Source organism: Ursus arctos, unplaced genomic scaffold (assembly GCF_023065955.2).
Source record: "Ursus arctos isolate Adak ecotype North America unplaced genomic scaffold, UrsArc2.0 scaffold_23, whole genome shotgun sequence".
Lineage (NCBI taxonomy): Eukaryota > Metazoa > Chordata > Mammalia > Carnivora > Ursidae > Ursus > Ursus arctos.
In genome coordinates this window covers 12,033,677-12,061,046 of record NW_026622908.1, presented here as the reverse complement: position 1 = coordinate 12,061,046, position 27,370 = coordinate 12,033,677, and the positions used below count along the sequence as shown (strand labels likewise).

General features: G+C 36.1%; 1 protein-coding gene across 4 annotated transcripts in view; it reads right to left on the bottom strand.

The window, feature by feature from the left end:
* GAS2 (growth arrest specific 2) overlaps positions 1 to 27,370 on the bottom strand; it is a 127,860-nt gene that overhangs the window by 67,409 nt on the left and 33,081 nt on the right. For all 4 annotated transcript variants that reach the window (XM_057317403.1, XM_044389047.3, XM_057317404.1 and 1 more), the window contains 2 exons: positions 13,536 to 13,677; positions 1,029 to 1,092 (listed from right to left, as the gene is read on the bottom strand). In XM_057317403.1, the coding sequence (XP_057173386.1) occupies positions 1,029 to 1,092; positions 13,536 to 13,677 (206 nt within the window). The remainder of the gene's footprint in view (positions 1 to 1,028; positions 1,093 to 13,535; positions 13,678 to 27,370) is intronic.

The window sequence follows — 27,370 nt, the reverse complement described above, 5'->3', positions numbered from 1 at the left end:
GCTTTCTACCCATTGCTGTAATTTGCTGATGTGCACAACTTGTATTTTCTGTACCCTGATCTTCTTTATAAATTTCTCTTTGAGAATTTTCACCCAGAGCTAGCTTTCGCTTTATCTTATTGGTTCATCTAATCTCTATCCTAAAAGTATACCCAGATCTTGATGAAAGAACATCTAACTGGTTCTGAACTTTTATTTCGAATCAAGACTTCTTCAACCATTTACATCCTCATTTCTAATTCTTTGGGCTTCATAGAACTGTCAGAAGTTCTGTTTGGTCATTTGCAAAATAATGAAAGATAAGATATGAAATCAAAGCAAGTCGGCTGAGGTAATAAAGTCCCTTTCCCTGTCTGTTTAGCTATGATTATGACTTTTACTATTACTTTTTTTTCCTAGAAGAAAATGATTCCAAACATATCTTCACATATGAAGGATAATATCCTATGCATTTCTCTGATCAAAATATGGAGAATAATTGAAAAACAATCTAAAGATCTGAGAGATGGAATATTGAATGAAGGAAAATGAGAAAAAAGGAACAAAAGAGACAGGTATTAAAATTTTTAAATTTTAATAAATTTATTAAATATTAGTAGATGATATTAGGGATTATATTAAGAATTAAATTATAAAAAATAAACAGGAGAGAGGTGGTGAAGGAGTTGGGAGACAGAGACATAACAGGAACAAACTTTAGTGGAAAGAGTAATTGTCACACACAACTTCATGTACATGACCCTCCCCCACCCCCCAAGAAAAGGTTGGAGGGAAAATGTATTGGATGAGAGGATATGCTTTTAATAAATGTTAGACAGAGTGGTTTTGACAAGATGGTGGGGCTAAGGAATATTGGTGGCATGCTTTTAGTTTGAACAACTGCCCTTGAGATGTTTGTACTGATTATATTTGAAAAAGTAGTTTTTCAATACGCAGGTTAAATTAGCAATGAAAAGCCAGCAAGCTTCTCAGTTGCTTCAATGCTGAGATGGTCCATGTCTTGACATAGTGGCAGCAGTCTGACCTACCTGGCTGCAATCCGGCCAAGCTCTAGCAAACAGAGACACACTTCTCTGGGTTGCTTGTGGAGGACTGAAAGACAAGACAGAGGTGGACACCTTTACAATAGAAGGGATTGTAAAGCAGCTCAATAGTGAACAGGCTTGCCAATGACCTCTCATCCCTCATGCTTCCCGTAAATGAGCTAGTCTTCATTCTCACCTTCACAGAAACCATCCCATCCCATGGTACACTTGGCTCTACCAAAGTCTTAAAGCAGCTTTCGAAACTCTCTGCCTAACCTCCCTTCTCAAAGTCAGGAGTCTTAGGAAATCTTACCCTGAGTAAATCTCATCCTGAACATGTTTTTCTTTTATTAGGTAATATTAGTAAGTCAATCTTGGAAATATATGTAGCATCATCATAATGATGATATAAATAGTTGATATTTAAAATACATAGCACACAGAAGACTACAGAACAAGACTGGACTCTGCAAAATTCTGAGTCTATCTTCGTCAGTGTTTTGAGCAGAAATAATGCAATGAATAAGGATAAAAATAATACAGCACAGTCCTTTCTTATCCTCCAAGCAATGACATCAAGTGAGACTCTGAAACTTCAAGTCCTCTCCTAATCAAATCTGATTAAATGATACTTGAGGAAGATATACTTTCAACTGAATGGATTTATAAGTATGTATCAATATATACCATCAGCCAACTTTCCCATAAAATGAGCAAATTAAAAGACTGTTCTTTGTATTGATTAGATTCTTATATAATCTCATTACCTAATAAATCTTGCTTTACTAATTGCTTTGGACACATTCAGTAATGCTGACAAATCAGATTTGCATTTGTTGAGCCTACCAAAAGTGAATGTCCTGCTTATATTGTTCTCTTTAACAAGATTAGAGAATTTAAAAAATATTGTTATATACAGCACCTAATAAAGTCAAAAGATACTGAAAAAATATAATGCATTGAGAATGGTCTCTACATAGACAATATCCTGATAAAAGAAAATACTAGTTTGTTGATAAATTTTAAGAAAAATAGTAATATTTCTTTAATTCTTAAACATAGAATTTTATAATAATTCCATTTCCCAGCATTATTCTATTCCCTTAACTTAAATATCTAATTCTTTCACTCCACAGAATGTGGTAGTGGCAATATTTGGTCCACTGACACCAGGATGGAATTTATTAGGAGTTTGTGATGAATAGAAAGAGAACATTTACTTGGATTGCAAAAGTATATAATTGGCTTTAAACAGACACAATTTTATCATCTTGTTATAAAATGTCACCTTTGAAGCTCACAAAATAAATTCTATTCCCATCAACAATGTTCATTAAAATAGAATATGGAAAAACTCAATTATAGAGTATTTCAATTCTTGGTAATATAAAGTTTAGTTTTAGCTGACCCTTAGTGAATTCTCCTAATCAGGAAGCCTAAAATTATTTCTAATTAAAGGATCTAAAAATAAGGATAGTTAATAACTCCAATTCAAATGTACCACTGGTTGACTCTGGCTACAATGACACAAACTTCATGTCTTTAAATCAGCTTCAGTGCAGCATAACATAAGGAGTGTAATATCACATAGGCATCAATTTCAAAAAGAACAATCACAAACATCACAAAACAGAAGCAAACAAACGAAAATCAATCTTTCAGTTTAGATAATCAATTCTTTCTGATTCAGGCTTTAAAAAAAATCCTGTCCATGGAACAAAATAACAAACAGGATTTTTGAGTGGAAAAAGCAATACATAAAAACTGAGGAGAGGGAGATTTTTGTAGGCCTTGCTAACACCCTCATCTTCAATGAAAGCTATGGGAAGCAAGTGTCTACAGCTTCAGAAGACATGGACACAGTATCATGTATTTCTTGATGGAAACAGTGTCAAATTATAAAAATTACTAGTGAACTAGGCTGCCTGAGTGGCTCAGTTGTTAAGCGTCTGCCTTCGGCTCAGGTCCTGATCCCGGCGTTATGGGATCAAGCCCCACATCAGGCTCCTCCACTGGGAGCCTGCTTCTTCCTCTCCCACTCCCCCTGCTTGTGTTCCCTCTCTCGCTGGCTGTCTCTCTCTCTGTCAATAAATAAATAAAATCTTTAAAAAAAAATTACTAGTGAACTGACCAAATTGTGTCAATGTGCAGTCAATATCCAATTATAAAAAGTAACACCTGACCCAGCTATAATGATTCCTTAACCAACTCATTATACATAGTTCAAGGACCATATAAGCATTGGAATTGATACATTTTATGGGAAATAAAATTCATCCAGAAGAAAAACAATAATGTGTCTAATAAAGACAATGTGATATGTGAGACACATTACTATTGTGTACTTATTTGCTTCCTTAGTTGGGCTATCAACTTAAAACAGCTTTGGCATGCCCAAACTCAACCCTGAATCTACCATGGACTTGTCAGAAAATCAGTTTTGGCTAGCTAAAAAGGAACTGCATCATTCTCCATTTTATATCCTTAAAAGAACGAGCCCATAAAATTTAAGACAAATGAACCTCTCCCTCAGCATCCTTTCTTAGGAAAAACTAATAGAATGATAATATTTTACTCCCCAATTTTCTTGGAAATATTATTTTTCATAAAGGAAAAAAATTGCCTCAAAAAACACCCCTGTGTTATTGTCTCACATACTAATGGCTTTTTAAATAGCAGGGATATTATGCATGGTCTATAATGACCAAAAAAACCCACAAAAAAAAAACCCAAAAAATAATATCTGATGACTAGTGAGCAATGAATGAGATGAATCTGCAGAGGTGCATAATTTAGCATAAAACAGTAATTACTCAGTAAATAATACATCTCAACAATGGAGGATGATGACAATTATCTGGGGATGACAATGGTTTTGACAACGAACAAGCTAAATAAAGACTAACACCTTACCTGCTGTCTTGAGAAAATGCAAATGATGACAATATGTATTTAATTGTGAAAGCAAATACTCTTGCCTTATGACTATACAATGAAGTTCAGGAGTCCTTAAATAGTATTTAAATTTGCCAAAGAGGTGCCTTTGTTTGGTTTTTGTACTCAAGCAAGTTCTAAAGTTAATAGAGTATAGTGGCCATGGGATTCAAACCACAAAGATCTGGGTGTGAGTATCAGCTCTAAGCCTTACTGGTTGCATTATCTTGGGAGGTTACTATATAAAATCCCATTTTTCTGAGGGAAAACAAAAGTGTATACCTTGCAATGTTTTGGTGAGGATCAAACAAATTCATATTTATGGTTACAGTTAGTACAGTGCGTGGCACATGGGAAAGACTCACCCAAACTCAGTTTTAATATTTTTAAAATTTTTATTATTATAAAGTATTTGTTTAAAGATTGCCTTCATTTGGCTTAGTCAACAATAATTTACTTATTTTTTTTTTCTGAAAACATTTTTTGTGTGTGTGCACCAATCAGGGGTCAGTCACTATGCTAAGCGTCACAAAAACTTTGAAATTAAAAAAAAATTACTATTGGTATAATACGTATAATGTAAAGTGGTCCTATTATAATGAGTATAAATTGAATATTTTATCCTGTCTATTAGATCAGAGACCACTAACTATAAATCAATCTAAATCAAATGCCAGGTTAAGTAGGTCATTTTGGTCAGCATATACAGAAATATAAAGCAGATATCCTATAGCTATTACAAGTTTGTGCTAAGTATAAAGCTTAGGTGAAACGTGTCATTTTGTGAAACAGCAAACACCTTACCACTAATTTTCCTGTCTCTGAGAATAAAATAATTTAGATGAGCTCATTTTTAGTAAGTTACCTAAGTTGATCACGTATTATATATTTTAGAAGATCAAATAATCAAGTGCTTGTCTTTGTCAGGGTGATTAAAAAGACAACTTTTAGTATAATGTATTTGAACGAAAGCTTTTGTATTGAGTCATAAGGATACTCATCTTAAACAAATAATTTTAATGATTTCTTTCAAAAAAACAAGAAAACTTCTACTTATTCTAAAGTTTACAGTAGAAAACTTTTTTTTCACTCTATTATTGAAACACTCTTATGGTTTTTGCTTTGAGTTAGGAAAAGAGAGGATCACTACTGCTTTCTTTCCCCTAAAAAATTCTTTTTAAAACAAATAAAAAGCTCTCCAGTCGACAGTAATTATTATGCAAAAGGTTTTACTCATTAGATTTTTTAAAAATAATCAAAACCATCTCAAAGAAAAGCATAATGCAGAGCCCCTCTGGGAAAAGCAACACAGAGCCCTATTCAAAAATATGTGGCAAGAGACTCTGTCTTATAACCTAGATTCTATAAAAATCTCATGGGCATCAAATGTCAAATGGAGTGCTGCTGGCTCCACGAATAGAAAATGAGGTCTTCCACTAAAGCAAAGGGTAGAGTTTCAATGTCACAGAATCTGCAAGGATAAAATGCACTCGGCCGTAAATGTACAGTTTAGCTAAATATATTAAGTTTTAACACATGGGCAAAGAAAGGGAAGCATGAAAAATTGTGTTGTCTATTTAGTGTCTATGCAATAGAGACCACAATATTCACACTGGTTTTGAAGGAAACTGGTTTTTAATTTATATTTAGAAAGAAACTTGAAAAAAATACATTGTTGGCTGATTCTTATTTAATTGTGAAAAAATCGTAAATTAATAGTTTTCCTCCTTCCCAGAATAGAGAATGACAAGTTCTAATACTCAGAAAGAGTGCTATGATAGAAAATACAATAAACTAGAAGTCAGAAGGATTGGGTTCTAGTCTAGGCTGCATCATTTTCTCATCTCACAAACAGGCATCTTGACTTCTACTTGCTCTCCTTATGAGGTGATTTTATGGTTAAAAGTACTTAGTACGTATGGCAAGCACTCAATAAATGTTACTACTCCCTTGCTACTTAAGTGGGGTCCACAGACCAGGAGCATTGGCATCAGCTGGGATCTGGATAAAAATATAAACTATTGGGTCCCACCCCAGACTTACTGATCAGAACCTACATTTCAACAAGCTCTCCAGGTGATGGGTATGCACTTTATGCTGGAGAAGCACTGGATTAACCAATGCTGTGTATTATAATAAACATCAGTTATAATTCCTCTGTGTTGCTAAAAACATTCAAATGTGCATATATATAAAATATGCTCTATGAACGTTTCAGATAATAGTGATAACGATGATTAATGGAAGGAAAGTAATTCATGCTTTGGATTAGCCCTTAATGGGTATTATGGGCATTTCTCTCCTGCCAGGATTAATAAAGTACAAAAGACGCTTCCCAAAAAGTGAAGGGCTAGTCACACGCCGTTCCCTATATCATGTCACTCCTGGTAAGCCCCATGCAGAGAACGTTGAGTTCAAGGTAAGAGGCAATTAGGAGGAGCACAGCAATTTAGATGCCTTAAAACTGATGCCAGGAAGACTAAAAAGGAGGAGGCCAAGAATCTCACCAGCTCATGGATGCTGAGTTTGTGTGCATCCAGATTTCTCAGAATCACTAGTCACATTTAGAATAGGCTATGACACCCATATATCCATGCAAACCAGGATAATTCATTCATAATCTGATCATTATGGACAATATATAGAATAAAATATAGGAGCGTCTGAGTGGCTCAGTCAGTTAAGCGTCTGCCTTCAGTTTAAGTCATGAGCTCAGGGACCCGGGCTTGAGCCCTGCATCAGGCTCCCTGCTCAGTGGGGGGAGTGCTTCTCCCTCTCCCTCTGCCCCTCCACCTGCTTGTGCTATCTCTCTCTCTCTCTCTCTGACAAATATAAATACATTCTTTAAAAAAAAAGAATAAAATCTAGTTAATTGCCATTGCCACTAAATTGAGAAATGTCCTAGAACAAGTATTGCCCTTCCTTTCTTCAGTACCCAAACCTTATGTGAAATTAATAGATTAAGTCACTAACACTCAGAACGGCAATAAGAGGTAAGAATCTTTTCTAATTTGGTCTACATTTATGTTTTATTTTCCCCCCTACTTGAAATAATCATATGAACTTCTAAAATTATTCAAACAGAAATCACTTTCTATAACATAGGTGCATGATGTCTGGAGGTAAATGGAGCTGAATTCCAATTCCAGCTGGGCCATTGAGAAGTATACACAGGGCAAGTTATTTAATTCTCTGGGTTCCAGAATTCTCATTTATACTACGTTGGTTGTTGGAGGAGTAGATATAGTAACATGTGCTCTACTTAGCTACCATTATGGAGCACGTGGTTATTATTACTGAATATTGTGCAGCAAGAATTTGATTCTGGGAAAGCTTGAAAGCCACTCACTTCCCTAATTCAAGTCTGACTCCATTGAGTCTTGATATAATTTTCATTCCAGAGAGACATTTAGTTCTCTCAATCAGATTTTGTACCGTTTTCTCTTACATTTCCTCTGGCATAGGGCAAATGCCTAAATTTGGAAAGAATACTTGAGTTCACACGTAAAAAAGGGAATTGAGAAGCTCATCAAGTAAGTATAAGGACAGGTGTTAAAAACCCAAAGTCTCAAATAAATTGTCCCTGGTAAAGAAACTGAACATAAATAACCCAAGTGCTGAACGGGTATCTTGAAATTGTTGTCTTATGCTAACAAAAGTAATTATAGCTTTTTTTTTCCCCCCACAGAAATACTCTTAGAGTCCTCAATACAGACAACGAGAATTGACTTATCGAACCCTGGAAGGTAGACATAGATTCTTTTTCTGATGTAACAGGTGACTTTAAAGAATAAAATGGAAAACAATGTTTACAAATCCACACATAATCCTTTTTAATTTTCTGCAGCAACATCAAACTAATAATGCAGATAGATCGGTGCTTGAACAATGTTCGAGAAACCAAAAGGTTTTGTAAAACTGCTCACTGGAGTCATGCATCAACAGAAGACAGTACCACACAGCAAACACAATCACAGAAAATAAAAACAAAGAACAAATCACACACATGTGCATGCTAGCATAGCAGATAGCAAACCCTTTTCTTGCTGAGTAGATTCTTTCTCTGAGAAATAGATGAAGAATAGTCACTGGCCTCCAAGTCCTACAATCATCCAATAACATAATGATATTGACACAATTACAGCAAACAAAAATTATGCATTTTTAAAGTATTTCCTCCCTCATCTTTTCCCCCCATCTCCCAGCTCACCAGAATCCACACAAATTAAGCAACATAAACAAGGCTCTGGGAAAAATAATGATACTTGACAATTTCTAAATTAGTATACTAAAGTGAATTATAAATAATAAATTCCCTACACAAGAATATCACTAATTGAAGGAAATAGTTTCTGACTTAAAATATCTTAGAAAAAATTCATGTAAGAGCATCAATTTTAGAATTCATAACTTAAAACTTGTTAAGACTGAGAATAAAGCATGGATTTCTGGTCTTAATTTAAATGATAAAAATGAACCATATCAAAATACTCAGCATTATGTTAGAAAAGGTTATTAAAGTATTTAACTTTGGAAAAATTATTACATTTACTATTAGGGAGAATATTAATACATTCTATTAACTTTTATACCTCTGTCAAACTGAAAACAGAAATGCTTTCACACCTAGAGTCTTCTAAATACTTTTTCTTGACTCCACCATTAAAAGTAAAGTTCATTTCTTTTAAAGTAGTTATTGGGGGAATATTTTGTCTCTAGACCGATAAACTATATACTATTAAATTCAAGAACACATTCATGTTCATCTTTTTAACCCGAAGCACAATGCTATTTTTAAGGAATCCAATGAAATCAATAAGGAGACATGAAAAAACCGATCTCCTCTAGTCACTGACCTATATATCAGCCTGATTTGAACAGTGGGGGTGAGAGCTGAGCATGCTGTGTAGACCTGGAGTGTTAAAGCATGTTCCAAGAGCACACAAAGAGCCATGTCATCTGTTCTTCTAGCAGCGTAAAAGTCTGCAATCACTTGAAATGTCAGTTTCACCTCCATCATGCAAACTAGCCATTGTAATCCTCGGGGTGTAAAATTTCATGTCAACAAATAATGCTCTATGCAAACTGGTTCAAATTGTACCTTAATAGAAATAAAATTAATTGTCCATGCTTCAGATTACATGCCATACCTGTTTACTCTCTAAATTTTGTCAGTAGATAACGGAAAAAGAAAATATCTTTTACAACATAGTTACTATTTATCTTTTCTTCAAATCCTGAATATATTTAATTGTTATTTACTAGATAAAAATGGGTGACCTCATGTTCATAGTATGTTGTAAGTTTTCTATATTCTTATATAGTCTCAAGAATATTATTTTTGGGGGCGCCTGGGTGGCTCAGTCGTTGAGCGTCTGTCTTCGGCTCAGGGCGTGATCCTGGGGTCCTGGGATCAAGCCCCACATCGGGCTCCTCTGCTAGAAGCCTGCTTCTTCCTCTCCCACTCCCCCTGTTTGTGTTCCCTCTCTCACTGGCTGTCTCTCTGTCAAATAAATAAATAAAATCTTAAAAAAAAAATAATATTATTTTTGGTTGGTATCTATGGATGATGACTCTAGTTGGTTTAAGATATCACTAATGTCATAGATTCTATTCATTTCCATTTGTTTTACTATTACAAAAACATTTCAGTGGACGTTCTGGTTCCTACCTCTACTTTTTTCCTTTGGATAAACTTTTAGAAGTACACCAATTTAACAAAAGAACATAAACACTTGAGAGGTCTTTGATACATAATGTCAAATTGCCCGCTAAAGAAGGCATACCAATTTCTAGTTTTCTTCCGCAGTGTATAGAAGAGCCTATTTTCCAACATACTCAACAATAAATGTATAATTTCCTTAATCTTTGCTAATTTTTCATAGCTTTTATTTGCATTTAGCTTTTATTTGCATTTACCTTATTGCTAAGATGTCCAACATTTTTATATGTTTATTAGATTTTTTTCATTTAAGTTCATTTAGCCAACATAGAGTACATCATTCCCTTGAGATGCGGAGTTCAATGATTCATCAGCTGCGTACAACAACCAGGGCTCATCACATCATGTGCCCTCCTAGATTTTTTTTTTTTTTATGTCTTCTACGACGAGGCTGTTCATGACCTTTGTCCATTTTTCTATTGACTCTTTTTTGAAACAGTACTCAAGATAGAGTGAATTTACGATCTGAGAATTGACATTTCACAGAGGAAAAATTATCAAGAATTTCATAGAAGATAAACCACAAGGCATACTCTGTATGTGACTGTGTTGTGTGGTATCGAGAGTTATCTGCCACGAATCAAAAAGGTAAGAAACATGAGGGAAGCATATGGGATAAGCTGCTATGCGTGCTCCCCAGTTCATCCTTGGCATACCTCCCCCTCCCATGGAGATTTCTTGTCATTAGCTGTTGTGGAAAGAGAACAGATTGAGCGAGTTGTGAATCAAGATCCCCTTGCAAATAACCGTACAAAAAAGCCCTGCAACAGAGGGGAGCATATCCGTTGCCGTAAAGATAAGAATGCTTTATGCAGGCAAAGACCTTTGGACAGCTAAAGACAGAAGCCTCTTGATACACACTCAGGACAGTGATCTACTTTATCATTCATTCAAACAGATTTCCCCCCTTCATCAGGGCATCTTTTCATTTTATTTGCTGTTCAAAACACTAAGACACAAAGGATGCACTTCATCTTGTGTGCTACTGAAATGAAATCTCGAGGTAGGAAAAAAAAAGAAAAACCCTTGCCCTAAATTCCCTTTCAAAAGCGAAGTGTGAAAAGACATCAAGCAGAGTACACAGTGTTATTGTTGCAAGAAAGTCAATTCTGCGGTACAGAGTCCAAGGCCATCAGCAGTGGCTCAATCACTTCCTTACCCACAGTGCATAATACGAAAAATCCAAGACGAAAGGGTTCCACTTGGGGAAATGGAATTTCTCATTGTCCTTCCCCTTGATTATCATTAACATCTATGGGCACAGCTGTTTCCTTTCTCCGAGTAATCCGGAAGTCCATGCTATAATATTGGCTCCCTTCTTCTGTCTCCACGGGGCACATTCTACCTCACCTCATGTCCTATTCTGAGCAGCAGAAATGTCAAATTTGTCTTTTCACTGAGCAGCACACCAGAAAGCCTAACTATCTGCTTTCGTTTGGTGCTGAGGAAATTAAAAATTACTTGGTTTAATTGCAAGTTATAAGCTGAGTTATAATATAGAAGATAATCAAAACGAAAGATGTTTAAACAAGATGCTCAGTAGCTATTATGTATCAATTATCTGGGACTTTTCTTTTTATAAAGTCAGGTTTCTTTCAAACAGAGTGAAGAACTAGGGCATCTGAAAATTCATCTTGACGTAATTTTATATGCTGCAGAGTATGTATTTATATACCAGGACCCTTATTAAACAGTTGCTTTAGGCTTTATTGTTTCAAGATAAAATGTACTACTTATCTGAATGGGGTTTTAAAAAGCCATCCAAGCTTCTTGGTTTCCAACTGAAAGTTTTATTAGTTCAACTAACAAAAGAACTCAGAGACGGTGAGAAAATGGAGACAAGATCATATTCCCATGGACAGTTCCTAGGCATCCCCCTTGCCTATGGTAGTCACTAAGAAAGATGCTTATTTTTTCCTTTTCCAAATATTTATTTAAATTCTAGATAGTTAATATATAATGTAATAATATTGGTTTCAGGAGTAGAATTTAGTGATTATCACTCACATATAACTCCGGGTACTCAACACAACAAGTGCCCTCCTTAATGCTCATCACCCATTTAGCCCATCCCCCCCCACCCCCCACCCCCCCCCCCCACCCACCTCCCCTTCAGCAGCCCTCAGTTTGCTCTCTGTGGTTAAAAGTCTCTTATGCTTCCTCTCTTTTTTCACCCCTTCCCCTACATTCATCTGTTTTATTTCTTAAAAGATGCTTCTTAAATGAAAACCTGTTCAATAAACAAATTCACAAACAATAGGGTACCTTCCCCATGTGACAGTCCCTTAAGCAATGCAGGGGCACTGGAGAATTTTAAATTATGATGTTGCTTGGCCACACATGAAGAGTATACTCCTTGTGACTAAAATCTGAATTTATGTACTTATTATTCTTTTGTTCATTCATTTATTTGATCTTTCAAAGGTTTTTTTTTTTTTTTTTGCAAATAATGCCACCACTCTCCCTTCCTATAATTCTTCACTCATATAGTTTCCCAGAAGCCTGAAAGTTAAAATCTGTTTGTAAAATTGCCATCAGATTGAAATAGGGCTGTATCCATACACACACATCTTCCCCCAAGTTTGGTTTACTTTAACGTGAGGAAATAGAAGTAGTCAAAGTCCATTCATACAACAATCAGTCGAGGAGCACACTATTGTCCATGGTAGGCTACTGTGCAATTACTCTAGTTTATTTTGTCTTTCAGGTATAAGAATACTCTCCTAGTCTAAACTCATATAATTTTCTTCTCTGTTGAGAGAATTCTCAGAAATCTGAGGGCAATCTTCCCCATGTCATAGTCACTCCACTTAGTACAAACACAAATTTCCATAAGCATACAAAATGAGTAAGATTTTAGCTGTTACCACCAATTTCCTAGGTTCAGCTGGGAAATGTTGTTTTGTGAGGCCTGGGGCAAAGGATATTCTGTTTGGAAGGCAATTTGTATACTTTTTCCCTCTGAAGGGTGCTCAGCTTCCTTTGATGCTAATATTTGGTATTATGTGATTTTGTGAATTGATTTTTTAAAGCCTCAGGCAAAAGAACCAAGATTTCCCTCCTTCCCCCACAGAGGTCTCCTTTCTTCACTCGGTTCTATTTCATTAGAATGGGGCTTCAATTCCAGCACTCTCCATACGAGAGCTGTTCTGGGCAGAGCTGATACAGGAGGATTGAACATTTAACAGCAGCATATCAAGTAATGTCGAAACACTGAGCAATGTACGTTTTCTCCCAAGGAAATGCAAACACTTGTTCTATGGTCTAGAAGTGGATTTCCCAAAATTCAATCATAAGGCAAAACAAGACAAGGACCCCACAATTACCTGGGTAGGTTTAGACACTAAGGTATCTATCTTTTGTTCCACCATCTTCAATTATTCCAATCTCCTGTTTGCTTACCTGACTTTTAGCTCACTAAAAATAGATAAATAAATAAACTTCCATTTCAACAAAGATAGACTTTACAGGAAATGGTGTTTCAGCCTTTGGTAGAGGAAAAATAAACAGTAGTGCTTTTATCCCTGGAGCATATATAGCTCCCTTTCTAGTCCAGGTTAGAGACTGGTGGTAAAATATAAGCCTCCATTTTCCAAATATGCCCCATTTTGCATTGTACATACTTGATTTTAGCTTAGAATTGTGCCACTTATATTGCTACCTTTTCATGCATGAAGTGACCAACAGTAAAAGGGCATGCATTTTTCTACCTTCAAATATTCAAGTTTGCAGCAAACTGAATTTTTTAAAGTTAACAATCTACGAAAGAACATCACACAAAAAAAGTTTTGATAGTTAGACTGACAAAGGTATGTGATAATTTTATTAGCTAAAATTCTGAAGGAAATACATACCCAAACCTTCCGATTCAAATAGACACGTTTCATCTACCCCTAAATCTCGGCACCAGGATAAGAAATTTGCTGTATTGTCTCGGGCAAAAAAGGAGCCTGAGGGTGCAGTGGCTTTGCATGGAATCTTCTTCAAGGGCAGGTTCTGAAAAACAAAGAAATCTCACTCTGGTGGAATATCTGGCAAAGTCATTACAAGCAACACTTTAAATATACACTGATATTTTCCACAAAATGTTTTGGAATGACTGCATATCAATAAATAGGTTATGAAGAGGTATAGAAAAGGAAGTGAAACGCACATGAAACTTAGTTGTCATTAAGAAACTATAAAAAAAAAATCTGTGCATGTAAACAAATCCTGGCTTTCTTTACCATCTAGTTCCTTCTAGTCCCCTTTACAAGCAAGTCCCTTCCCTGGCTCATATTACCTCTTTTCTTTCTCTACTTTTGGGTTTTGTTTTGTTTTGGACTTACGTTCCATCGAAGTATTTTATCATTATTTCTCAAAAATTATTTATGAATGTATTTTCCATTTGTGAAAGAAGAATGAGACACAAATATACATGAATATAAACAATATGTAACATACACACCTGCATTCTTATGTGCACACATACACACATATCAATATGTTATATTATTTAATAACTTACATTATAATATAAAGATAATTCTGTTGGATTTCTGCTATCTGACCCTGAAACATATTGACACTTTGCATTATTTTTCTTCTGGGATAAGAAAATGCTTACAGGGCGCCTGGATGGCTCAGTCGGTTAAGTGTCTGCTTTCGGCTCAGGACATGATTTCAGGGTCCTGAGATGGAGCCGCTGGTAGGGCTCCCTGCTCGGCGGGGAGCCTGGTTCTCTCACTACCCCTCCTCCTGTTCGTGCTCTCTCTCTCAAATAAATAAATAAATAAATACTTAAAAAAAAAAAGAAAAGAAAATGCTTAAGATAAGGGAGGGTATGAACCTGGACAGACTTTCTTATTGACAGTCTGTCATAAAATTTTAGCCAGGAAACATTCACTGACACCATACCAAGTGCTACAGAGTTGTGTGGTCTTATTTTCTTTAATAGAACATAACCAGTTTCCATGGCATTCCACGAGGTCACAGAATGCAATTCTCTCTGACATGAAAGACTGAAAAATGGATTTGGATGACGTGGGCTACATAGAGCTTCACCTCAAAGACAGAAAAGATCAAGGGAGAAACAGTTTGTGATGTATGTTCATCAATAGAATGTTTCCCTCATTCACTGGGAACCAACAAATAGAAGCAAAGTGTTGTTGATTATTGAACTTATTTGCAAATGGTTATAAAAAATGAGATAGTGGCCTTAGAGGATTGGTGAAGTCCTGCTAACATCATACTATTACTAGAATTCTTCATGTCCGAGGATTTTATGGCCACATAACTAAAACATTCAGTTTCTACATCATTTAAAGTCTGTGTCTGTCCAATCACAAAGGTCTCTCTCTTGCTTGCTGACTGAATTTAATTTAGAGGAGACATGATCAAGATTTTTGCATGAATACACAAATATTTATATAGCTATCTATTTTAGCCATTACCGACGTATAAATCATATACAAGGTTACTTGTGTAGCAATATGCCTTTAACCATTTTGGTTAAGTAATAGTTTTCAAAGAAATGATTTTCTGTATAAGTTGTAGAAACAATCAGAAATAGCATAGTGTAATATCTGCTTTATAAAATATTCACAAACATCAATCAGTATTAAAATAAAAAATCCTTAAATCTAGCAATTCACTTCTAAGAATATGTTCCAATGATATAATAGCATTAGTGCTTAAATATATATATGTAAGTATATTGGTTGCAACAGTGATTGAATAAAAAAATATAGAAATAAGAATATGCCAAAAGAGGGCTGATAGAGTAATACATAGTGTATGTACAATGGAACTCTATGCAATCATTTAAAAAGAGTAAGATAAATGTATATATGTTGAACCATACAGATGTTCAGTGTGTACTTATAAGCAGAAACAAATAATTTGCAAACAGATATGTATACCACAATTTCATTTTATGATCGTGTGTGTATATGTGTAGATACACACAACATATATAGAAAGATGGCCATATATAAGGTTAAATTGCATATAAATACATTGTATTATAAACATAAATATTGTTCTCATTTTTATAATGCTAGTTTAGGGAAAATCTAAGAAGGACATGAACCGAATTGATAGTAAATACCTTTGAGGAAGGTGATTGATGTATAGAGTTTCATTACTTCATTACATAATTCTAAGATAAGTAGGAGGATTTTCTAATTTATTTATTTAAACATTTTATTTATTCATTTGAGAGAGAGAGACAGAGAGAGAGAGAGACAGAGAGAGCACAAGCAAGGGGAGAGGCAGAGGGAGAGGGAGAAACAGACTCCCCGCTGAGCTGAAAGCCTGACATGGGGCTTAAGCCCAGGACCTGGAGATCATGACCTGAGCCAAAGGCAGACGCTTAGTCGTCCAAGCCACCCAGGCACCCCAAGTAGGAGGATTTTAAATGACTTTTACATCTTATCAATGTTTTCAGATTAAATAATCAAAATTGGTAAATTGTGTCAGCCAAAACTTAAAAAAGGATTTGCTGGAAACAAAAATCTCCAAGATGTGACTATAAAGCTTTTTTATGATCAGGAATGAGTTTGCATATAGGAAGTATAACTTAGAAATTATAAACTATTTGACAATGCTAAGGGCACCTAAAGACATAAGGCTCAAGGCTTGTGTAGCAGAAAGAAATACAACATCCATATTGCACTTGAGAAGCTAGAAATTGATGTGACACTTAATCTACCAAGGGACACATTTTGAGAGAATACCCACAAGCAACAAGCCCTCGGAAATCATTCAGCCTACTCTTTAAGAACTTGCAAAGACACGCACTGAGCGTAGAAGTGAAAACAGCATTTCCTCCTACAAGCTTCTGGTCCTTACAAAGTCATTTCCATAACATATACCTGAGGATAAGTATTTAAAATTCATTCCTATTCAAAGACCTGGAAGTTATTTTAGGACAAATAAAATGAAAGCCGGCTATTGCTACTTCGTAACTTGGGGATGCCCAATGCAGAGGAATTTGAATAACGGCAGTCAGACAAGGCAGTAGGTAAGTGATTTATGGGATATGTTTCTGTTCTGGTGCTGTCAGATTTAGTGCTTCCATGCCAACTGAAGACTCAGGACACTGTAAACAGACTGAATGGAAGCTTCCAGTCTTCATCCAGATGAAATGTTTTATTTGGTAAAATTTTAAAAAGTCATCCTCCTTAGTCCAGATGACTAATGAATTGAGCCATCACACACGGTACCTATAAAGGTCATCATACGTAACCAGGAGTAAGGATCTCTGTGCATTGGCTAAGAACAGCAGCATGCTTGTGGGATCTAATATTCTTCCTGGTTGAGCACCAAACCCCAATCGAAAGTCTTTCCAGGGTTACGGTGCCATTTATAACGAAGAGTCTTGGGGCAGAAGTTTGACTTCATTTGAATTAAAGAACAAATGATTCAATAATACCAGCACTCGATACCTCTGGAACTTAAAAGCATTTTTGACAATCTTTTACACAAAAGTGTTTATAAAGTTCTGAAAACCTTGGCAATTATACCACTTCCAATTCTGTGATTTTTTAAAATTGTTAATTCTCTAGGTTCTCATGAAAGTCCTGGAGAAAAAAACCCAGCTCTGGACCTATTCTTTAATATCACTAAATACAATAAAAACCAACAGACTGAATCACAACTATTTCTTTGCTGATTTCCTTGCCAAGGAAATCTTGAAGAAGAGTTTTAGAATAGAGAACGGCCTTAAATCATGATGGATGTGTGTACGTGAAAAGCTGAAAACTAACCACAGATATGGAGAGGAATACTTCCGATCTAAAGAACTGGAGATTCAAAAGGGAACTTCCCCACATGTCTCATCTGATATATCTTCCATATTAATTTTCCTTTTACTGCTCACCTCTTCAAACAACTCCTACAGCATTTAAATTACAGACTATCTTCAGTTATTTACTATGTAAGTTTTTCCAGACAGTGCGGTTACACATTACGTCTTCAAAACCTGACTGAGGAATGCATGCATGAATGGTTAAGACTTTACCCCTCAAACTAGATTGTAATCAACATGGGGCAGGAGTAAGCACTGTATTAGAGTTTTCACATTCCCAGGGCACACATTTCCAGGGTCTTCAAAATTCACGAAATTCATAGCATGACTCATACATTAAATGATTTCCATAAATTAAGAAATGTATAACTGAAAATTTTTAGTGACTCCTTTGAGCTACTTTTGAAAGTTACTGAATAGAGAATGATGAGTAGAGAATAACTGCCAAGCCGACTTGAGATTGGGTAAAAATTTAGGTACACTCACTCGCAAGAGTCACACTACTGTATCCCAGTCTCCATGGTTCTGGATTCCATATTTTGCGTTAACAAAATGAGAAGTGACTATTAGTAAACCATCACACAGGTGCACATGAATTTTTCTAATATCAAGAGTCTAATGTTTACCTTTGTCTCTTAGTGGGATTAACTCAGGATATAAACTCACGGCCCCCAAAATACGTATAGACTGGATGATTAACATACAAAAGAATGGTTTGAATTCAAAAAGTGCCTTCCCTTTCCCTTCAGGCGACAAGCAGGTTAGGTTTCAATAAAAAGAATCTAAATTTACTTCTAAAGGCTTTTAATTTACTCCATTGTCTGCTGGGGCTTTGGAGTCCAATGCCCTGTGTTCAATTTTGGCTATCTCACCTTTTTGGGATGATACTTCGGGCAAATAACTTCATGTTTCTGTGTCTCACTCTCCTACTCGATGCACATAGAAAACATTGCATCACATCAGCTTCTGTGTGTGTGACTGTGAATTAAATAATATAATTCAAGTACAGAAGAAAGTGTTACATACAGGTTACTTATTATCCCTGTTATCAGTGCACCTAAAAATATACCGAATTACCTATGATTTCCCTCTTGTGTATTTTCTTGCAAATATTTCTTTCTGTTGCTGTTGTTTCACAGGTACCAGAACTCAGGAAAAGACTGACAAATAATTTACTTCTGGCTTCACCTTCAACTTGAGCCTCACCTTTAGAATAGTTTTCCAATAGAACTTTCTGTGATGGTGGGAATGTCCTACATCTCCACTAGTAACCACTAGTGACATGGGGCCGTTGAACTTGAATGTGGTGTGACTGGAGAACTCATTTGTAAATTTTACTTCGTTTCAATCTATGTGAGAAGATGGATGTTTGCTGAATCTATTGTGGGATTCATTTCACAATATATGTGACTCAAACCATCATGCCTTAAACGCATACCGTGATGTATGTCAAGTATTTCTCACTAAAATTGGGGAAAATCCATTTAAATTTAAATAGCCACATGTGGCTTATGGCCATCCTCTAAGCACATGTGTAATAAGGAAAGGAAAGCCATTATTTGGGGCTTGGGAGTCCAATATTTGACCACTTGCCTAGTTTCCCTTGAACTGATAGCATTCCCATGTCTTTCAACTACCCTCAAATTCAATAGTTCCCCTGGATATAGTTACTGAGACACAAAACTATGTTGGTCACTTACAAAGAGTTTACTTATATGCTGCAGAGTTTAACTTGTGTATGTCCTAGTTAAGGTCGTGAGCATTACGGCTTCAAAAGGACGGTAGTGATTATTTATAGTACTTATAGATCTATTTATAATTCTTATAATAGCCCATACCTAGAGAACCAGATCTTATTTACCATGATACTGCCATAGCTTTAAGCAGTACTAATCTATTTTTTTCTGAATCATATGGCGGGTGGGAAAGGAGGGAATTAACACCACGAGTGTAAACTATGCCTTAGGCACACAAAACTTACTTTCATATAGATTATCCTATTTAATTCTCAAAAAATGATGCCCAGGGGCGCCTGGGTGGCTCAGCTGTTAAACGTCTGCCTTCGGCTCAGGGCATGATCCCAGGGTCCTCGGATCAAGTCCCACATCGGGCTCCCTGCTCCACTGGGAGCCTGCTTCTTCCTCTCCCACTCCCCCTGCTTGTGTTCCCTCTCTCGCTGGCTTTGTCTCTCTGTCCAATAAATAAATAAAATCTTTAAAAAAAAATGATGCCCTGAACTAGGTAGGTCACAGTTTCTCCATTTTCCAAGATTAAAAAACTGAGCTCCTATGACAGTTTAAATCAAATCATTCAATCTCTCATACCCATACACTTCTAACTGTTCTTTGACAGCTCACCAATGCCTGGAAGTTAATATATTTCAGCAGTTGATTTATTCCCTCATTTTTTGGCCAGGTAACATTAAAATAAAGAATATGTACTCTCTTTCCTCTATTCAAACTACAAAGAAAATTGAGAGAATGCCCTCTCTACTTTTCTACATGCAGCGAACTGAAAATTTAATACTAGTAGTTTAAATAATCCATTCTTCACAAAAGTTTGAGACAAACTACTCCCTTTGATTACACTGAGTAGACGTTTCAGATATAAAACAGAAGAGATACATAAAAGAAGATGTGGAAGTTGCCAAGAACTAATATCTTTCTTTTTCCAAAGGGCATATAGAATGTAGTGTTCAAATATGCAGGCAATAAAGTCACTCTTTCCATGATGGAAAGAATGTTTCCACTTGCATCCCCTTGCTGCTTTTAGTTTCACTATATATTTGCCTGAAGAAAACCTCTCAATAAAATTATTTGAACATTCACGGTATCGAGGTATCTAAGGATAACTACCAAGTGGCTTTAGAAAGGATGAAAATGCACTCTTTAAGATCAAAATTATTAAAATGAAAAATATGGGAAAAATTCTTTCTGGTACCACAGCCTCTCCTGGGGATTCTGCAGTAGGACCTTATGTCTCAGACAGAGTGAGCTGTGATTAATACAGTAGGCTGAATTCACTGGATTCAATTCAAAATGGACCTCGCCTCTCTTTTCCTTCTCCAGATATATTCCACTCTAGAGAGAACAGGTCTCATAGCAAAATGTAGTGTAATCTTCATGCTGTAACACCATACCAATAGTCACATAAATTTTAAAAATATGAAAAAAAGGTTTCTCATATCAGAATTCTGACATACCCAGTAAAATCATGAGGAAATCCCTTAAATAATAAAGATAGAAAAATATGTTAAGATTCTGAATCATCTGAAATTATCTCCGGCATAAGGTAGAATGATGCTGGCAATGAAGTTCCAGCTTAGTGCTCAAAGTTCAGGCTTAAAGGATGGGACGGATAATGAAAAGCTAAGATGTAAATGAGCTGAAAACTTACATCCGCTTGAAAACCTGCACACGGATATTCACAGCACGCTTTATTATTTAAAGCATTTATTTATTTAAACATGCTTTATTCATAATTGCCAAAACTTGGAAGCAAGCAAGATGCCCTTCAATAGGTGAATGAAACTGTCATACATCCAGACAATGGAATATTTTCAGCACTAAAAAGAAATGAGCTATCAAGCTGTAAAAGACATGTTGGAACCTTAAATGTATACTACTAAATGAAAGAAGCCAATCTGAAAAGGCTATATATTACATGATTCCAACTATATGACATTCTAGAAAAGGTAAAGCTATAGAGACAGTAAAGTAATTAAAGGTTAGGGAAAAGGGAGGGATGCATAGGGGATTCACCATGACATTCATCACATGGGATTTTTAGGGTGGTAAAACTATTCTGTGTGATACCATAATGGTGGATATGCATCCTTACACATTTGTGAAAACCCATAGAACACACAAGCCCAAGAGTGGATCCTAACGTAACCATGGACTTTGAGTGATAATGACGTGTCAACGTAGGCTCATTATTCGTAACAAAGTTACCATTCTGTTGTACTTCCTGCTCAATTGAGCTATGAACTTAAAACGGCTCTAAAATTTAAAGTATATAAAAGCATTATTGTTATTGATAGTTGTTTAAAAGCACCAAATGCTTCACAAAGGAGAAAAAAAATATGTTGTTAAACAGAGAATGCATTCTTTCCATTTTTATGTACATTGTGCCTAATTTTACATATACACCCATATGGGAGTCATTATATAAATGCTACACTACTATGAAAAGCTTCTGTTCTCCCAACTAATTATTCACATATGACTAGACAGAGATTAGCTTCTTAAGAATTTCAAAAGTCTAGTCCTACACCTTAAAATTCAATTAATTGGTATGGCTAATGATTTTAAATAGAAATCGTTTAATCTGATAAAATTCAGACAATCATTATTAAATCACAGCTCCATATCAGTTGTGACACTTGGCACTACAGACTGAACTACAAACAAGATAAGGCCAAGTTTCCTTTCAGGAGACCCTCAGTGTCTTTGAGAAAAAGACTTTAAGATCATCATTTCATATGGTGAGAAATACAATAGAAGTTTAAGTATTTAAATAGAAGTTACAATTTAGCTCTTTGGGAAATTCCAGGGTGTGCATTTAACTTTGGGGAGGGATTGACTGGATATCATTATAGGAAGGCCTTACAAAGGAGCAGCAATGTACAAAATTGAAGGATCTCAAATGCTCAACAGGCATAGAAAAGAAGGGCAGTACATTCTATAAAGTTAAACATCTGACGAGACCGGAACAAGCATTGGGCGTTATGGATGAGTGCAGAAGGCATTTGAAGAGAAAACGAGACCAGAAAAGTCAACTGGGCCAGAATCACAAAGGGTATTTTATACCTAACAAGAATTACCAATATTATAATCCCAATCAGGGTTATAAACTCAAAGGCCCAGAAGTGGCCAGGCAAATCAAATAAAAGAATGAAGAGGCTAGCTCCAGGGGACTATAAGGAGTGGTGGGGATTGTGGAAAACTGAAGAGCTCATGTCATGTCCAGGAGGGGCAGTCATATTTATTTAATTCTAAGTCCTTACCATAAAAAAAATATAGTTTCAATGTTGTTAGACCTTCCATTTTTTTAGATGAATTTGGAAATTCAGATATTTTCATGTGAAAAGTCCTTGACTTTGTACGATTGAATGTGTAGACAGATGCATGTGGTTGCCTGCTTATAATCTTACTGTTCCTACTGGGGAGTAATGAAAAGATTTTAATATGTTAAACCAAAAAGGAATCCATCTATACGTGTCCTCCGGAAAAATAATTATGTCGTTTGTTGTCAAGGGTGAATTGAAGGAATGAAGAAAAAATTGTAGATAATCCTATAGAAGTAAAAAAACAAGCGATTTCTCTTTGTTCTGCCACCTTTGTCTTCACAGCTGGAGTATCAAGACTACATGAGTAAGGCTTCAATGGGAAGAAGAGACACTTACACTCTGTGAATATGAAAGATTTCTCAGAGAAAGAGCTGTTGGATACTAGGCACAGAAGTCCCTCAGATTCTCAACAAAATTAATAGTAATTGTTAATTATTAATTATAGTGGCTCAAACAAAATGATGATAGTTTTAAGGACATGCTTGAGAATATATTTTAGTTTTCCGTGTCCCTTCTAAACTAAAGGTATTACATTCAGGAAACGAGAAAGAAAATTCTTTTAAAATGTGTCCTGAATTTCTTCCTTCCCCACAAACATTTTGTACCTTTTAAGGCATAATAATTTATAATTATTGGCAGCGAATTCTGAGTTCACAGAGTCACCGATTCTAATACTTTAGTTAAAACTACTTTTTGGTAGGCATGTGTAAAATATCCAACAAAGAAAAGTGTTATCAGAAGTCCCAAGCTTGTTTCCTGAATGGATTCCAGGAAATCCAATTTATTTTAGTGGCTAACATATTTCCAAACACCTTTTGAACAAAGACTTTCTCTCCCTCTCTCTCTCTCTCTCTCTTTTATTTTAGTGGCTAACATACTTCCAAACACCTTTTGAACAAAGACTTTCTCTCTCCCTCTCTCTCTCTTTCTCTCTCTCTCTTTCTCTCTCTCTCGGTTTGTTTTGGTAACTTCATTGCACTGCAGATTTTGGTCACACTGTTAAGTGTTCACCAATAGGGGTATTTCCCTAGTCTCTCAGTAAATCTGAAAAATGGGAATGTTAAACTTATAGTAAATCAAAGAGGCAAGGTTTATGCCTCGAAACTGCAACTGACCAGGAATAAGATATAGTCACCAAAAACAGTTACTTGATCTATTTAAACTTTTGGAACTTCAGATCTATTATGTTCATTTTTTCAAATACATGTCTACTTTTGGTCTATTTATGAAGAAGGCCCCGAGGAGAGCTGAAACATAGTTACAAGTTACATTGCCATATCTGTAATTACTGTAATAAGCCCACATGTATTTAGGGGAAAAAAATTAAAACAGATGCTCCACATTTGTATGGTGATTTAGTTACAATTTGTTTTATCCATCTTCTAATGTTTTTCATTATTATGCTGTGCATTCTGTTCTCCACAGTCTAATTAGAGTGGACTTTTCAAAAGGCAAATTCAGCTTCCCAGTGCTTTTAGGATAAAGACAAAGCTCCTTATAATTCAGCTTCTACTGTTTGTATTAGTCTTGTTCCCACATGCTGACCCAGCACCATGACCTGTCAATCTCCCCCATTGGCCCACCAGCTTCTGCTCCCACTCTTGCATGCTCTCCGTGCTCCCTCCCACCACACAGCCCCAATGCATAACGGTTCCCTCTGCCTTTCCCTTACCTCTTTGCCCAACTAAGTTTGGCAAGTCATTTGCTTACGTTTTTTCTTGAGCAGAAATGTAAGGAGTGGTGTGAGAGGGAGCCCACAGGGCTCATAGCCCTTGGGTAACCATGGGGTTATACTGTATAGAAACCCATGATTTTCCCCCCAATCCTACTCTTCCCCTGCCTTTCCAATTGTAAAAGAAAACACCAAAATCCATTTCTTCACTTATGAAACCTTGGACCAATCTCCCTCACCTTTCCTACCCAATTCATCCAAATCCCACCAAGCCAACTAAAGGGGAGCAGATATGCCACCCCAACATATCCCACTTTGGCATATTGATTATTTTGAAATAAAGGTACTTGAAAACAGCCAGAACAAAAAAGACACACCCTACTTTGTCTCTCAGAAAGCAGGAGATAAATCTCCCATGTAAAAGCTGCCCTCCCTGTACCAGGAGGGTAGATAGCATCCTTACCACCAAAAAATGGAAATTTAGGGCCAAGAAGTCTATATAAAAACCTTATTACCCATCACGGGTGATGGATATTGAGGAGGGCACGTGTTGTGATGAGCACTGGGTGTTATATGCAACTAATGAAACATTGAACGCTCCATCAAAAATTAATGATGTACTACAGTGGCTAACTGAACGTAATAAAAAAATAATAAATCTTAAAAAAAACCACCTTATGCTTCTTTATTTCATCATCAATATACTACCCCAAGTCTAAACCACTTTGTCTTGACAATTCTTCACAAATGTATTGTTTCTTTGTCTTAAAGGTATAAAAGCTTCCTGCTTTGGTCCCTTCTTCAAGTCAAATATTTTTATGGGACTCTCAAACATATGAAATTAAATTTGTTTTTCTCCTATTAATCTGTCCTCTGTCAGTTTAATTGTTAGACTAGCCAAAGAACCTAGAAAGGAAGAAGGGAAACATTTTCCATCCCTACCCCACCAAGTTTCAATAGATCTCAAAACCATCTGCTTCTTTCCAGTACCACCGCTAGCACCTTAGGCTAATGGTCATTATCTCTCACCTGACTAGGGCAACAGCTTTCTAAAAGGGCTCCTCACTTCCACATTCACCTCTCCATTCCAATCCATGTACCGTACTGTCAATGTCATCTTTTTAAAAGATGCTCCTGTTTAAAATACTGCAATGACATAATGTTGTTCTTAATATAGAGGACAATATCCAAAAGACTTAGCTCTGGTCTTGCTTTCCTAGATGCTATGTTCTGTATTTGGAATGTTCTAGATTTCCTCTCTAATTCCCATTCCTGCTTCAGAATAATATAAAAGTCCTTTTTACAAGACTAAGTCATGTTGCCCTCTTAAAGCCGCTCATATGCTTGTATTTTCCCATATTTATACATAACACACTTGTAATTCACTGTTAGCTTATTAGCTTAATGTTATTCTTCCTTTCCTGCTACTCTATGTAAAGTACCCTGTCCTGCATATTTTCAGTGTTTAATACATGTCTTTTGAATAATTGATTGAAAGTCATCAATATAATGTATGCTACGGTGATACAAAGTTTGACAACTACTGGTACAAGTGATTTACTGAGCATCTGTCGATATTTGTTTGTTTGTTTGTTTGTTTGTTTTTAAGATTTTTTAATTTATTTATTCGACAGAGATAGAGACAGCCAGCGAGAGAGGGAACACAAGCAGGGGGAGTGGGAGAGGAAGAAGCAGGCTTATAGCGGAGGAGCCCGATGTGGGGCTCGATCCCAGAACGCCAGGATCACGCCCTGAGCCGAAGGCAGACGCTTAACCACTGTGCCACCCAGGCACCCCGATATTTGTTTTTTTATACGTTCATATTTTATTTACTTAACTAGACTGTAAAGCCCTTTGAGAGGGACGGGAATGCCTTACTCTTCCTTTTATTTATCAATATCGTGAATGCAGTAGTCCAAAAAATGTCTGTCAGTTGAAAATTCTAGATCATCTGTGAAAGACTTCATATAGGGAGGTCAGGGAAGGCATCAGCCAAAAGACAACATCTGAGCAGAGACCTAAAGGGAGTGAGAAGCAAGTCATACACGCATCTGAGGAAAGAATACTCTGAGAAGATAGAAAAGCAATTGCAAAAGCCCTGTGGTAGTCGGAACCTGCTTTTTGGGTTCAAAGAACAAGGAGGTCATTATGACTGCAGCACGGTAGAGTGAGAAGAAAGTCACAGGAAATGAGATCCGATAGTTAGCTGGGGAACAGAATACGTAGGGCTTTATAGGCAGTCATAAAGATTTTGGCTTTTAGTCAAAGTAAGTCATGGTGCCATTAGATAATTTTGAACGAAGAAATGGCATGATCTGATTTAAGTTTTAAATTACTTGATGATTTAATCCATGTTAAAAGTTTGATGCAATGTAAGTACCGAGAAAATGCTTGCTTTATGATGACATCCCATGGCATTCAGTAAGTCTGAGAAAAAGGATCAGATAGCTCCTGCTCAAACTTTAAACAATGTTTAAATATACCAAATATGATAACATGGAAGGAAGTATGGTTGGTTCCTCGTTTATGATTTTCAATATATATAATTTATGCATATGTATTTTTATATGTTTTCACATGCATTTATTATATATATAAAAATATAAAGATTAATCTCTCCTGTCTTAATCTTCCCACTGTACCTATTTAAAGTCTGTGTATTCTGAGTTTTGTATGTCTGTAACACTATTCTTCACCGGGTTGTGATCATCGAGAATAAGTTCTTAGTCTGGGAAGACCATGAACTTGAGATGAGCAAAAAAAAAAAAAAGACCTTTATTTTTACTGTTCTTTAACTGAATTTTAATATTCTTTTATTATGAATGTAATCAAACTACATAGCTTTCTCACCAACAGAAATTGTGTGGTTTTATTTTCTATTACATATGTTGCATATGTCTGGAAATATAGGTTTACTTTCTCCTATACTGTAAAACTACAGCATTTTTTTTTAAAGATTTTATTTATTTATTTATTCGACAGAGATAGAGACGGCCAGTGAGAGAGGGAACACAAGCAGGGGGAGTGGGAGAGGAAGAAGCAGGCTCCCAGCGGAAGCGCCTGATGTGGGGCTCCATCCCATAACGCCGGGATCACGCCCTGAGCTGAAGGCAGACGCTTAACCGCTGTGCCACCCAGGCGCCCCAAAACTACAGCA